General features: G+C 40.0%; 1 protein-coding gene across 1 annotated transcript in view; it reads right to left on the bottom strand.

The window, feature by feature from the left end:
• The window catches only part of GAD2 (glutamate decarboxylase 2), a 90,433-nt gene that overhangs the window by 29,469 nt on the left and 45,540 nt on the right, over window positions 1–15,424 (bottom strand). Inside the window, exons 9-11 of the mRNA XM_054436468.2 lie at window positions 5,813–5,867; window positions 4,229–4,345; window positions 1,270–1,334 (exon numbers count right to left, since the gene is read on the bottom strand). Coding sequence (XP_054292443.1) covers window positions 1,270–1,334; window positions 4,229–4,345; window positions 5,813–5,867 — 237 coding nt within the window. The remainder of the gene's footprint in view (window positions 1–1,269; window positions 1,335–4,228; window positions 4,346–5,812; window positions 5,868–15,424) is intronic.

Genomic DNA, 15,424 nt, shown 5'->3' with positions numbered 1-15,424 from the left:
GCAATCAGAGCTTGGGTGGCTCCAGGTGCCTTAACACCGCTGTGCCCAAGCCAGGCTCTGACCCCAGCCATCAGACTCAGGGACAGTGACCCTTCTGACATGGGCCTTAGCTGGTGTATCCCAACTCTTTTTTGCCTTCTTTCCATTAATTCGGCGGGATGCTCTTGACTCCAGCCCAGTAACCATACCCCTCTCTTTCCACACTCACAGGTTCTCTGTGCATTTTGGGCCTGGGTGTCACATCGCACCCTCTGCACAGCCAGTCTGGCCTGGGCCTCCCACATGCCCAGGGCTCACAAGTGCCTCTGTGCTCCATCAGTGTCTCTCCTTGTCCTGGAACAGAAACTGTGCCAAGATGTCTAGTGGCAGAGCCAGTGTGACGCTTTCGCTGGGCAGCATCTGGCAACTTGGCAGGGGATGGTGGGCATTTGGCAGCCTCTGATGAATCCAGGCTTTCTTGGTCACTTGGAGTGCCAGAGCTTACCACTGTGTCTGACCTGCCATGTTGTGATGAGAGAACTGGGCTCCCCTTGCGTGTGGTTCAGAACCAGAGCCTGTATTTTGCATTCTGTTTTTCTCTTTTCTTTGGACCTGAATGTGCTTTATGCTAATCGGATATCACTGCCTTTGTGTTTTTCAGCTTTTCTCAACAGTCTTCTGCGTAGGCTCTAAATAAAAGGTGCTTTGCAGCATCAGTCGGAGCTGTGTCAGAGAAAGGTTATTACGGGAATGAAACCATGAGATGAGGCTTTTGCTAGTATGTTTCACTTTAAGTGAACTGGCCATCTTAGACCCCAAACCCAAACTTTCAACATTGATAAGTTACAAGGTGCTTATTTGCTTTGCAAAATTATTTGTGTGTGTGTTTTTTTAAAGCAGTGGATATTATCCTTTTATGAAACATGAAAGCTATAAATCTTCTCCCTAGAAAAACGTGGGCTGCCTGTAGGTTTTAAACAATTTTTGTGGTTGGTTCAGAGATCCCAGGAATAGACCCTAGATAGGAATCTCTATGTCTGAAAGACATTCTACCTGGGTCGCTTGATGTGTATTCTGATTTTTCTGTTGTTTACACATAATATTTACATATTTGATTTTTCTGTTGTTTACCCATATTCATGAGTGTAATACCACATAAGGCAAGGAACACAAGCACTGAATAGAGTGAGCTCACTCAGTATTCCAAGAGTTCCTGGAAATTGACTGTAATTTGTGTTTCACAGTTAGCTTTTAACACTTTATGTTGTTAATAAGAAAAATGCAACATACCTCTCCACGCCACTCAGTTTCCACTTGTGTTTTCGGGACATCAGTAATCCCCCACCCCAAGCTGCCTGAAAAAAGATCATACAAGGAAAATGGTAGCAGTTTGTCATTGCCTATATTTCTATAGTCTGGTGTCTTCCAGACTAACGAGAGTCTCCTAGGGTGAAAATGATCTTGACCCCAGGCCACTTAGGAAGTTGACCACCTTCTTCTGGCACTAACCTTCAGAGTTTACACTGAAGGGCCATTCTAAGGTCTCAGATTCCATCCCACATTTATATGGGTGTAAGGAGCCACCTTGGAGGCATAGCTCCTGGTCCGCAGGAGAGGGAGAAACACCCTCTCCCAAACCTATCACCAGCACTGTTAGTCCTCGTGAAGTCATGTTCTCAGAATGAGAAACCTTGTGGTCCCCACAGTGTAAGGCAGAGAAGATGGGCCTGAGGGCCATTAAACAGCTTCCAAGTTGCAGGGAAAACTCCTTTGACAAGTCTAAATGATTCCAGAAATAGGCAGTGGCTTCATAACTCTATTTCACTGATGTGTGATTTTGGATAATTTCTGTGTCCAAAATTCACAAGCAGGAAAGATTCATACCAGTTAATTAGCTGAGCAATTAGAATACATATCTTAACAATTTGTACTTGATCAAGGTTGAAGATTTGAATTGGTGTAGTAATCTCCTTTAAAAACAGAATGCCAAGGTGGAGATTCATTTGGAAATATTAATTTTCTTTCCTCTGTGTGTACAAATAATTCTAGGATAATTTTAAATGGATTATAAAATTCTTTTATGATATAATTGCTTCCCCCCACCTTTTGTTGTAAGTTCAGTCCTTTTTTTTGTTTTGTTTTATTTTTGAGACAGTTTCACCCTTGTTGCCCAGGCTGGAGTGCAATGGTGCCATCTTGGCTCACTGCAACCTCTGCCTCCTGGGTTCAAGCGATTCTCCTGCCTCTGCCTCCCAGGTAGCTGGGATTACAGGCACCCACCACCATGCCTGGCTAATTTTTGTATTTTTCGTAGAGATGAGGTTTCACCATGCTGGCCAGGCTGGTCTCGAGCTTCTGACTTCAGGTGATCCACCTGCCTCGGCCTCCCAAAGTGCTGGGATTACAGGCGTGAGACACTGCGCCTGGCCCAGTTCTTTTGCACTTTAAAAAATAATCTGATTTTCCAAACGTATACTATTTTAAGATTCTTTCTACTTTATAGAATGTATGAATGTTAAAGCTAATAAGAGTAAGTGGTAAACTTGGTATGTTTCAAAGAAAAGCTAATAAAACTGGTTAAAAGATTCCCTAGTTCTAATTTAAGTAGGAGGTCCAGAGGAACAACCCATAGCTTCTGCTGGCTCAGGACACAGACATTCTCATTTTTGAAGTTGCCAGGTAATCCTCTTCCTGAATCAGCCAGCAAGGTCTACCAGGGTTTCCAGTCCTGAGGCCCAGGTCACTAATGATATCAGATGGTTCAGTCTTTTTTCAGTGTCCTCATGTGTAAAATGAAAGGGGCTCTGGTAGCCTAATGAACGACTTACACTGTGAATCAGGGAGGATAAAGAACATTGGTGATTGCTCTACAGGAATACTCTGGAATAATGGAAATGCACCCAGCTAAGCCTGTGGAAATTTTCTGCTCCTATAGAAAAGAGGATTAATGAGGCCAGGCATGGTGGTTCATGCCTGTAATCCCAGCACTTTGGGAGGCCAAGGCAGGTGGATCACCTGAGGTCAGGAGTTCGAGAGCAGCCTGGCCAATATGGAGAAACCCTGTCTCTACTAAAAATGCAAAAAGTAGCTGGGCATGGGTGCACATGCCTGTAATCCCAGCTACTCAGGAAGCTGAAAGAGGAGAATTGCTTGAACCCTGGAGGTGGAGGTTGCAGTGAGCTGAGATCACGCCACTGCACTCCAGCCTGGGCGACAGAGCAAGACTCTGTCTCAAAAAGAAAAAAAAAAAAGAGCATTAATTTGGTCTGGATAATTATTATAAAGCCAAAATGATCTAAGCTAGGGCTAGATCATCGTTATAGCCCTGGCTTAGACCCAGTGCTGGCCCATGACAACATAAGGATCTTGCACTCGAATGAACATCAACTTATGCGTTCCTTCGCTGAGAAAGTCTTGCAATGAAAAAATTATCAGCTGAGCCAAGCATTGCGCTTAGTTTGTGATGTTTTGTGATTAGCAATGGTTTGTGATTGATGATGGTTTGGCACAAACTCTTTATCTCATACGGATCACTAACAGTTTGCAGGTGGTAGCTAATCTTCAAACCACACTTTGAGTAGTACTAATCTAAACTTAAATCCCTTCAGTCCTTCTAAAATTTAACACATTTCTTTTCATTGGAAAATGTTCTGGAGGGAACACCTTCATTATTTTTTAGTGTGACAAGGCCTGAAGTCAAAACGTTTCAAATATAATCTATCTTCTTAGCTGACCAAGCTACGAAATTGGAACTTTGGTGGTCCTTATTTCCCAGGAAGTTGTCAAGCCTATTTTCCTCTCTAAATATAGGAATATCTAACTTGAGCTTCAGTTTTTTTTTTTTTTTAATTCTCTGGGTTTCCTACATAAATGCAACTCCTTTTTACTCTTCTGACCATTCTGGTAAGTGAGGAAGAGCAGGACTGTGTGCATAGGTTGTATTCCTCCATGGATGCAATGGCTCAATGAATTGAGAACAAAGTGGTCAGCTTGGGTACTGATCATAGAAATACAAATATTACCATGTTGGGGACAATAAGGTATAATCAGCCTCGGGATGCTTCTGGTGCATGGTGTGTACTGTGTGAGTTGTGTGCTAATTTGCTTCAGCCATCTTTAAAAGCTTTAATATCACCACTCTGAAAATAAGCTTATCAAGTTAAAAAAAGAGAAAACAAATTTCCTTTGTGTGGCCCAAATGAAAAACGTGCAAGGACATTTTCGTGGCCAGTCCCTAAGGGATACTTACATCCACATGCATCCAGATCTTATACTTTTTGCAAATGTCAGCGACCGCTAAGAGGGGGTCAAATGCTCCATACACGGTGGTCCCAGCTGTGGCACTCACGAGGAAAGGAACAAACCCCTATGCGAACAAGAAAGCCCCAAATCATGGAAAACAGAGTCAAGGGTTCTTTTAAAAAGCTGATTCGAAGCAATGGAAATTCTCTCCCTAACAGACACGTCTGAATTTGGGGAAGCAGCAGCAGCAGAGTTATTGACACCTTGGGGTCTGGGACAAATCGATGTTCACTCTCTGGAATCCGAGTTCTCTAGGCTATGCTGTTGGACCTGAGTCTGTCTTATAAGAACAGACATTCCGATTCTAAGAGGCCGTAGCGAACCCAGAGGCTGTCAGGGACGTCCCCGAGACATGTAGATATTCCTGGTAGACTTTCTCGCCCTTTTAACCCCCTTTGCTCACTTTCAAGTGTTCCTTATTCACAACGAGGCCTCCAAACTTCATAAATCCCCTAGAGTGAGTAGGCAGGAGAATGAAGAGAAGTAGCTCTGATCAGCCCATTATTCCTATTTGGAAAATGCCCAGATAATTTATTTCACGTTTCAGCATGGAGCGGCTAAAATAATACGCCATGACTTTTATCCGTCTAACTAGTCCTCAGTCTCTCTGGCCGTGGCTAAATGAAAACTGATTGAAGTAACAGGCTGGAAGAAGGCAGGAGAATGCCACAAACAGGATCGCCATAGTCCCTCATTCCATAAGGACTCTGTCCTGTCTATAGAACGTGATGTTATGGTGTCAGTCTTTAGGTGGCAGCAAAGGTTTAATCTTGTAGTTGATGTTACTAGAAGCAGTTCTAGTACTTGCACAAGAACGAGGGAAACCTTCTCCTGCTGCCTGCCACTTAGTAAAACAAAACCAAACGAAAAAGCGCATATGAACGTAAATAATTATTTCTGAGTTCCTAATGATAAAATGCATGTGTATGTTATTAAATCAGAAACTGTAGGTTATATCTACCAAATGGTAAACAGAATTCTAGAAACAAATTCTCTGATTTGTGAGCCATCCCAGGTTGTAAATGACTTTCTAGAGCTTTGGGAATCTTGGGCAGGCATTCAGAACTTGTTACTTCTGAAAAGAGTTCTAAATTGCTTCCTGCAAAATAAGACGTCTGGAGAGCCAATGCTAACAGCACACACCTACACGGGAAAAACTGGCCCCTTCTGAAGAACCGCACCAGGGTCCCTCACATACTGCATTAGCATTCTGCTATTTCCCCGCCTCTGAAAATACTCTTTCAAATGTGTGGGTGTTTCATGCCAACCCTCGGTACCTAGGAAGACAAATGCTTTGGAAACTCTCACTATATCTCTGTATATAATATTTATTCAGCAATTTAAACTTTTCTAAAGCAGAGCCTATAACCCAGAGAAATAAATAGTGACGGGATGCAGAATTCTATATTCTCATTAAACCTGGGAGATTGAGGCTTGGATCCTCTTTTTAAAATAAAACCAAAACACACTTCGTTCTCCACTGGATGGAAATAGAAATATGGGCTGGATAAAACTCCCGAAAGAAACTTACTTTCTGTTTGGCTTCAAGAATCCTTCTTTCAAGATCAGATGGGATCATTTTCCCTCTGGAAGGAAAAAGAAATATAGATTTGCTTTGAATAATTTGCTTCATCATCTTTACAACGTAAGTGGCCGCAGTAGGGTAAAGTCCAACCCCAAACTGTTGATAACAATACTCGGTGAAAACAACTCCTTGACTGCTTCCAGGAAGGATGCATTTACTTGCCTGGATGAGGCATGACTATCATTTCTGGCACGTTTTGCAGACTTGTGACCGTATTGCGTTGTTCCCTGTAGAATGATTACCATGACCCTCTGCTGTGCACAGAAGCTTCTTATTAAGTCATCCTCTTAATTCAGTTAAAACAAGCCTGATTTGGAACAAAACGTTTGGCAATGAAAGGAGAGTTCAGAAAAACCTTTTTATTCCAAACCTTTGAATAAACCGACCTGCAATCTCACATACCAATGAAACAGCAGGAAGAGAAAATCCATTCTGAAACATCTGGATGAAAATACTAAGTGAAAAAGCTACCTAATGACACTCCAAGTGCTAAAAGCGTAAAGAAGGCCAAAAATTAATGGGCTCAAGTTTCAAACATCCTTTCAACCCTAAAAATGCTTCTTTCCTAAAATAAAAACACAGATACTGCTTTGCTTAATATTATAATAATCATGGTACGGGAGACAGAGAAACTTTATTTTTTTTTTTGAGACAGAGTCTGGCTCTGTTGCCCAGGCTGGAGTGCAGTGGCACAATCTCGACTCACTGCAAGCTCCGCCTCATGGGTTCACGCCATTCTCCTGCCTCAGCCTCCAGAGTAGCTGGGACTACAGGCGCCCGCCACCACGCCCGGCTAATTTTTTGTATTTTTTTAGTAGAGACGGGGTTTCACTGTGTTAGCCAGGATGGTCTTGATCTCCTGACCTCGTGATCTGTCCGCCTTGGCCTCCCAAAGTGTTGGGATTACAGGCGTGAGCCACCGCGCCGGGCCCAGAGAAACATTCTTAAAGTCAAAATAGCTCTCTGGAGGTTGCTAACATGGCCAACTTTGCATCACAGTCATTGATCTAAGTTTTTAAAAGACTTTTTGGAAAACGAACTGATGGTAGAGGTGATTATCACAATCAATGGTTGTGGGATACTATTGGCATACAGTGAGCAGTGAGTGGGGTTTTTGCTATTTGTCACTGACTCCATAGTACCTTTGTGGCTCTCCCTGTGAGTCTAGACATACGGCAAGCATTGGACTTCATTACAGCTTCTAGGGCTATCTTGCTTAGGCTTTTACATATTTAAATAAGTTAATTTATTACAAATTACTTCTATCACATTTCTTCATTTAAAAAAATAATTTGAGCATTATATAGTGAGAAGTTACATTTTTGACCCATTTTTTTTCAGGCCAATAAAGGAGGTGTGACAAAATAATTGGAATATATAAAGCAGACATGAAACCTCAAAGCACTGGGAATCACTGAATCAGGTGAAGCTGTTTCCCAAAGAAAGACAATTACCTGGGCAATGGTAATGGACAATTTACCAGTGATTAGTTTGTCAGGCTGGAATGGAAAAAAGGGCATTACAGGTACATTTGATGCAGAGACTATGGGCTTAGATTAGAGCAGCCTACCTTTGGGGAACTTCTGTGAGACTGAGGGGAAGGAGGGAGGGTGGTGTGGTTGAGGAAAGGACATAGCTTCTCACTCCTTATAATTCTTCCCACATTTCATAGCTTTGCCTGGGGGCATCCCTTAAAGCAGTAATTTTCAACCTGATCAGATCAGGCTGTGCTAAAGCACCTTGCTCCAGCCCTGATGTAAATAAAAAGTTCAAATTTCTGAGACAGTGTGGGTATTATCTTTATCTTTTACATAAAGTTTAAAGCACATTAAAATTGCCATAGTATTTTTGCAGGTAAACAAGAAAATTGAGAGTGAGAACTCTTAGAATTTTTTTTTGCAAATCTTGAATTTTACCCAAGTTTACCACAAGCTAAACACCTTTGCCTGGGAGAATTTTGGGTAGACTAGCTTGACAATCATTATTTGCTCATCAAATCATATCATACTTAACTTTTTTAAAGTATAAGGCAGTAAGATGGCACTGAGGAGTCAGAGATGAGGGTGCATTCAAATTGGAAGGGGCTCCAAGACATTCCTGATTCTAGTCGAACTTTCTCATTTTTCAAATAAGGCAACAGCCTGAGAGGAGAAATGACTGCCCAAGATCAAATACTGGTAAAAAGTCCAGAGAGTAACTAGAAATATAATCTAAGCTTCCAGAACAAACTCAAAGGTGCCAAACATATAGGAAACCTGTTTGGAAAGGTTTGATTATTTTAAGATAAGATAAATCTTTTAAGATCACATCTGACTTTCATGAACCAGAGGTGTCATCCAAACCTGCCGGGAAAACAGTAATGAACATATAGTCTGTTTCTTTCCTGTATCAGCGAACTTTGCGCAGGAGGAGGGAGTAGGCTTGTCAAACCATCAACTCCAAGTGTTCACCTCTGGCAGATTGGAAAGAAATGGGGGTGGCTCTAGTTTTTCCTGGGCACTCTGCCTTCCAAACCTATATTTGTTTTGTCTACTTAGGACCCAGAGCCTGACATATGGCAGGTGGTAGATAAACATTTGTTGGAGGAATATGGCTAGAAGGGAAAGTTTAACCCAAGACTATTAATATGTTTAACTTAATGTCTGACCAGATAGTGAATATGGAGGCCTTGGGGGAGGAAACTTACCATCTTTTTCTCTATCTTAGAATTGGCCGGATTACCTTAGAACGCTGGTTCTTAAAATTTAGTGAACATAATAATCACCCAAGTCCTGGTTTAAAATACATGGCCCCATTCTTAGGGATTTTGATTCAGTAGTTCAGCATAGGGCCCAGGAATTAATTCATCCCACAAATATTTATTGAGCACTTGCTATGTGCCAAGCAGTGTTGCAGGAACTGGGGTAAACAAGACAGCTTCTACTCTCCAGGGCTTCCATGCTATCAAGGAAGACAAATAATAAACTGATAAATAGACAAATATGCACAAGAATTTGCATGTTCATCAGTCACCCTGGTGATTCTGATGCACATAGACCTGGGTCCATATGTTAAGAAAAGCTGCTTGGGACATTTTAGCCTGGGAGGTATTTAAATAACTGTGTAACACACTAAGTACTTTTCATATGTGCCATGGTTTGGAGCCTTCAAGGCTGCAGGGCAGTGAGCAGAAGGCGCTCCAGATGTAGCCTTGTCCATCCCCTGCCTGCCCATATGTTGCGGGGACAGAGATGACTGGGTGACAACCAGCAGATTGTCCTCTGCAGATTAGAAGCTGTTGGATCAGTCCTGGCCTTTCTGCACAAGCATCGCCTGGTGCCTGGGAGGCTTTGGATGGCGACTGTTCCATACCCTTTGTGTGGTCTAAAAGTATGTCTATAACATAAGCGTATATCCTTAATAATTACACATCCAGCCTTTAAGCTTACAATTAAGTAGCCACTGATGCTTTATAACACTGCTGTCAGTTAGTTGTTAGTGTTTAGGAAGGGACTGCTATTGAAGTCTGGGCCATTGAAACAGACTGCTGCTTTGGACAAGGTGTTTTGCATTGAGATGCTTGGTTAGCAGTAGCCTTTACGAAGTCGTATGATGCTGGCCAGGCGCGGTGGCTGTGGCGCCTGTAATCCCAGTAATTTGGGAGGCCGAGGCGGGCGGATCACGAGGTCAAGATATTGAGACCATCCTGGCCTTAGCAGAGACGAGTGAAACCTCGTCTCTACTAAAGATATAAAAATTAGCTGGGCATGGTGGTGCACGCCTATAGTCCCAGCTACTTCGGGTGGGTGAGGCAGGAGAATTGCTTGAACCCGGGAGGCGGAGGTTGCAGTGAGCCGAGATTGTGCCACTGCACTCCAGCCTGGCGACAGAGCAAGACTCCATCTAAAAAAAAAAAAAGTCGTATGATGCTATAGGGTCAGATAACTCCCTTAAGTTGACTGGGAAAAGTCCCAGGAAGAACGACAGGTAGAACCACCAGCAGGAAAGATCTTCTCTTTGTGGGAAGAAGCAAAAAGACACAGAATGTACCTTGGACCATGGTCCCAGTTTCATGCCTAATTCCCCATAGTTCCAAAGGGAAGAACTGATTATCTTACCAAAGAAAGCAGGTTACTGGAGAGTCTGTATTTCTAGGCAGGCTTGCAGATGGTCACATATGGGGTGCTTGAGTCACTAGTTGACCCCATTCATTGGCCCTGCTGAAACTAGAGATACTACCAGCCTTTCCTAAGTGAGTATGGCTTAGCTCTATTCCTAAAAACATGAGTGCAAAGAAGAAAGTATGTGTACATCCTTCCTGTTAGAAATTGACTAAGGTTACATAATAGCAACACTGTCAGCAGCGATGATAAATGACCAGTTTTAGAAGCAGTAACTGTGCAATCCCTGCTCCTCCTCCCGACCCTACAAGAGAGTTATTTTGCACTTACAGTGCAGATTAGGAAACCGAGGTTCAGAGAGGCAGTTGACTATGGTTAAAAGCTTGAAATCTGGGCCGGGAGCGGTGGCTCCACGCCTATAATCCCAGCACTTTGGGAGGCCGAGGCCGGCGGATCACCAGGCCAGGAGATCGAGACCATCCTGGCTAACACAGTGAAACCCCGTCTCTACTAAAAAAATACAAAAAATCAGCCGGGCGTGGTGGTGAGCACCTGTAGTCCCAGCTACTCTGGAGGCTGAGGCAGGAGAATGGTGTGAACACAGAGGCGGAGCTTGCAGTGAGCAGAGATCGTGCCACTGCACTCCAGCCTGGGCGAGAGAGCGAGACTCCATCTCAAAAAAAATAAAAAAGCTTGAAATCTGGAGATGTAATAGTGGATTCCTGCCACAGATCATATATGCTAACTGTGTGTACTTGAAGTTTAAGTTCTTCTTTTTACTCATTTATAAGATAACAGTATTTGTCTCAGAGGATTTGTATGAGGGTTAAATAAGATAGTAAGTATAAACAATATTAAGCAAACTCTGCCTAACATTTGGTAACCACTCAATGTGTGTTTGACAGTCTAACGTCGTTACATTGTTATTAGCAGTAGTATTGTTATTGTTGTTATTAGCATTATGTGACTTGCAGAATGTCACACAGCTAGCAGGAGGCAGATTTCAAATCTAGAGCTGTCTGATAACAAAACCTAGATTCTTGGCACTGTACAACTACCCCGACTTAACAAAAAACTTTTCAGGTTGACTTCTAGGATTGTAATGACATACGCAAAATGTCCATGTGGTTTTCTGGAAGCCCCCTGGATTGAGTGGTCCAGTGACCCCAATTACTGTTATCAGCACTGGCTAGTAAATAATAAAAGCATGTAACCTCATCCTAAAACATATTTGAGGATGTTGTTCTACCTAGTGTAGCATCCAAACGCAATAGCAGTAACAAAAACTGCTATATATTTGCTTTTTAACTAGTCAGTGCTAGGCAAAACTATCCTATCAAGGTAGCAAGGAGAGCTAATGGATGCAGGTGAATTTTCAAATTGCACAGACTGTGTAGTGACTAGAGAAATTGCATAGACTGACTTGGGGAAAAAATTGTTAGAGATGAATTGCAGAGGAGCAGTAAAAGTTACCAGAGATTTCTCCTGGGGAAAAGAGCTCCCCGTGTCTTTACATAGCTGATACCAACATGGGTAGCCTGTCTTAGGAAAGGCCCCTAAGATATATAAACTAACAAAAGTTAAAACTGACCATTTAAGAAGTACTTGTATTACAAAACCAAGCCCTTTGCAAAGAATTTTACCATAATTATAAACAGTGAACTTCCTATTCGCTATAAATAGTGAATCCAAATACATAGTTGGATTTGGAAAAAGAACTTTAACTATAATGATTAATTATATTTTTCTCTTTTAGGATTTGTTTTCCAATGTGCACAATTGAATCACTTAGCATTATTGTCAGGTTATAAGAGAAGGATATTTTGGGTGATTTTTTGTGTATAATTCTGGTAATATTTATTCTTTCCATTGACTTTCGCCAAAAGCATTTACTTACCACACATACTATGACTATACAATAATGCAAGTGATATGCAACTGAGACTCCAATCATGATATGGTAAGGAGATATTTTCTCTTGTATATGAAACCTCCTTACTGCTGCCCTTGAAGGGCAGTATCAGAGCTGACAAGGAGGTATATGGTGAGGGAAACTGTATGGGCAAGAAGGTGTGCTGACCACCTCACGTCACTCCTCCTTCTCCCCAAACTACCGTCCCTCTTCCCTAAATGTATCTGTAGAGAGGAAAAAAAAAGGATTATGATAAAAGGTTCAAGTTACCATGTAAGAAAACATGCTTGGCTACTCTAAATCAATAACTTTGGAGTCCAAGAGGAAATCAAGATGGCAATTACAGAACATTAAAAATTAATGACATGAAAATAAAACTTACAAAAACATGAGAAGCATCCTAAATCATTCTCAGAGGAAAATGTATAGCTCTGAGTGCTTCTGAAATTAAATAACAGAGAATAAAAAGAACTAAATTAATTAATCCAAAAAGCTAGGGAAACAACAACAGTGTAGGCAGAAACAAGGAAATTTTTTTTAGTGAATTAGAAAACTTAATTAAAAGTAAACAATAAATTCAAAAGATGGGACATTGAAAATATCAATAGATACACAAATATCTGATTAGTCCAATAAATAAAAGAGAGAAAACATAACATTTGAAATGAAAGAGATGTTATGAATAAAGATATTTTAATATTTGAAAGCATTCTATGTAAAGCTTTATAATAATCTTAAAGTTTTTGAGAAAATAATTTTTCCCTGGGAAAGGTAAATTACAAGAATTGATTCAATAATATATGGAAAAGTCGAAAAAAAAACTAATAACCAGGAAATAAGTGGGAGAAAAGTTGCCAAGAATCTGCCCCCACCTCAAAATGCCAGGCCCGGGTAGTAAATTTTAACAAGTTTACGAATAACATATAATACTCTTTAAACTCTTATAAAGAAGACAATGGAAAGCTGCAGAATGAATTTTCTGAAGCTAGATAATTCTGAAAGCAAAACATGTCAGAGATAGCTTAGAGAAACCTATAGATACATCTTACAAATATAGCTATAATAATCCTAAATATAATATTAGAAATTATAATCCTGAAGGAAATTCAAGATTAGCATTGCATCAAGTAGGATTTGTTGCAAGAATGCAAAGGTGTGTACTACTAAGAAATCCTTTTAGCACAACTCATCTTATCTATAGATCAGTTAGAAAATCATCTCAGTGTCATCTCAATTGATGTCTAAAGGCATTTTATGAAAGTCAACATCCATTCCAGAAGAGAAGGAAGCGGATGAGGAGAAGGAGGAAGAGAAGAGGGTGGGAAGAGAAGAGAAGAAACAAAAGAATTCTTGATAAATTAAGAAGACACTTTCTTAACATGATAAAAAACATCTACTTCAAATCAAGTGTCAACATCGTATCTAAATGCAAAAGCCTAAATACATTTCCATTAAATTTGGGACAAGAACATTCTTCTTAAAGAGATAGAAAATTCTAACTGACCAATAATGAATAAGGGAATTGCATCAGAAACAAAAATCTCCCATCAAAGAAAAGCCCAGGACCTAATAGCTTCACCTGGATAGTTCTATCACACATTTAACGAAGGATTAATAATAATCCTTCTCAACTTTTTCCATGTAGTTGAAAATGAAAAAATCCTTCCAAACTCATTTTACAAGGCCAACCTTATCCTGATACCAAAGCTAGTCAAGGACGCACAAGAAAAGAATATTACAGACCAATATCCCTGATGAACATAGATGCAAAAATCCTCAAAAAATACTAGCCAACTGAATTCAACAGCCCTTTAAAAAGATCATATACCATGATGAAGGAGGATTATCCCTGGGATGCAAGGATGGTTCAACATATGCAAACCAATAAATGTAATATACTACATTAACAGAATGAAGGATTAAAAACCATATTACCATCTCGATAGATACAGAAAAAGCACTTGAAAATTTCAACATCTTTTCATGGCTAACAACTCTCAGCAAATTAGATCCAGAAGAAATGTACATCAACACAATAAAGGCCACATATGACAAGCCCACAGCTAAATTATACCCAACAGTGAAAGTTGAAAGCATTTCCTTCAAGATCAGGAGCAAGATAAGGATGCTCACTCTAACTTAGTATTGGAAGTCCTAGCCAGAGCAATTGGGCAAAAAAAAAAAAAAAAAAAAAAAAAGAAAAGAAAAGAAAAGAAAAAAAAGGCATCCAAATAAGAAAAGAATAAGTTAAATTGTTTCTAGATGACGTGATCTTATACAGAGAAAACCTAAAAGCTTCACCAGAAAGCTGTCAGAACTATAAATGAATTCAGTAAAATTGCAAGATATGAAAATTAACACATAAAAGCCAGTTGTGCTACCATACATTAGAAAAGAAACTATCCAGAAAAGAAATCAAGAAAACAATTCCATTTACATGGCATCAAAAAGAAAAAAATATTTAGAAGTAAATTTAACCAAAAGGGTGAGAGATCTACAGTGAGACTATAAAACACTGATGAAAGAAATTGAAGAAACATACAAATAAATGAAAGATATCCTATGTTCATAAATTGGAAGAGTCAATATTGTCAAAATGTCCATACTACCCAAAGCCATCTACAGATTCAATTGAAATACCTGTCAAAATTTCAATGGCATTTTTCACAGAAATAGAAAAAACAATCTCAAAAATTCATATGGAAACACAAACAACCATGAAGAGCTAAAGTAATCTTGAGCAAGGAGAACAAAGCTGGAGACATAATGCTTCCTGATCTCAAATTATATTACAAAGCTATGTAATAGAAACAGTATGCACTGGAATTAAAACAGATACATAGACCAATGGAACAAAGAGAAAACCCAGAAATAAACCTAGGCACAAGTGGTCAACTAATCATCAGCAAAGGTGCCATATATACACAGTGGGGAAAGGACAATCTTTTTGATAAATAGTGCCAGGAGAATTGGATATACACATGCAAAAAATTAAAATTAGATCCTTACATTACACCATACACAAAAATCAACTCAAAATGGATTGAAGACTTACCTAAGACCTGAAACTGTAACTAGAAGAAAACATAGGGGAAAATTTCCATGACATTGGTCTTGGCAATGACTTTTTGGATGTGATACCAAAAGCAGAGGCAATAAAAGCAAAAATAAACAAGTGTGACTATACAAAACTAAAGTTTCTGCCCAGTAAAAGAAACAATTGACAAAATGAAAAGGCATCCCATGGAATGGGAGTAAATATTTGCAACCTTATATCAGATAAAAGGTTAGTATCCAAAATATATAAGGACCTCATACAACTCAACAGCTAAAACTCCCAAATAAGCTAACTTAAAAATGGACAAAGGATCTGAATAGACCTGTTTCCAAGAAGACATACAAATGGTCAACACGTATATAAAAAGGTGCTAATCACTAATCATGACTAATTTTCAGGGAAATGCAAATCAAAACCACAATGAGATATCATCTCACATTTGTTAGGATGGCTATTATTTTGATAACAAAAAGTCAAAAGATAACAAG

This window comes from Pongo pygmaeus, chromosome 8 (assembly GCF_028885625.2).
Source record: "Pongo pygmaeus isolate AG05252 chromosome 8, NHGRI_mPonPyg2-v2.0_pri, whole genome shotgun sequence".
Classification (NCBI taxonomy): Eukaryota; Metazoa; Chordata; class Mammalia; order Primates; family Hominidae; genus Pongo; species Pongo pygmaeus.
The sequence above is the reverse complement of the archived record's forward strand: the minus strand, read 5'-3'. Positions and strand labels throughout refer to the sequence as shown.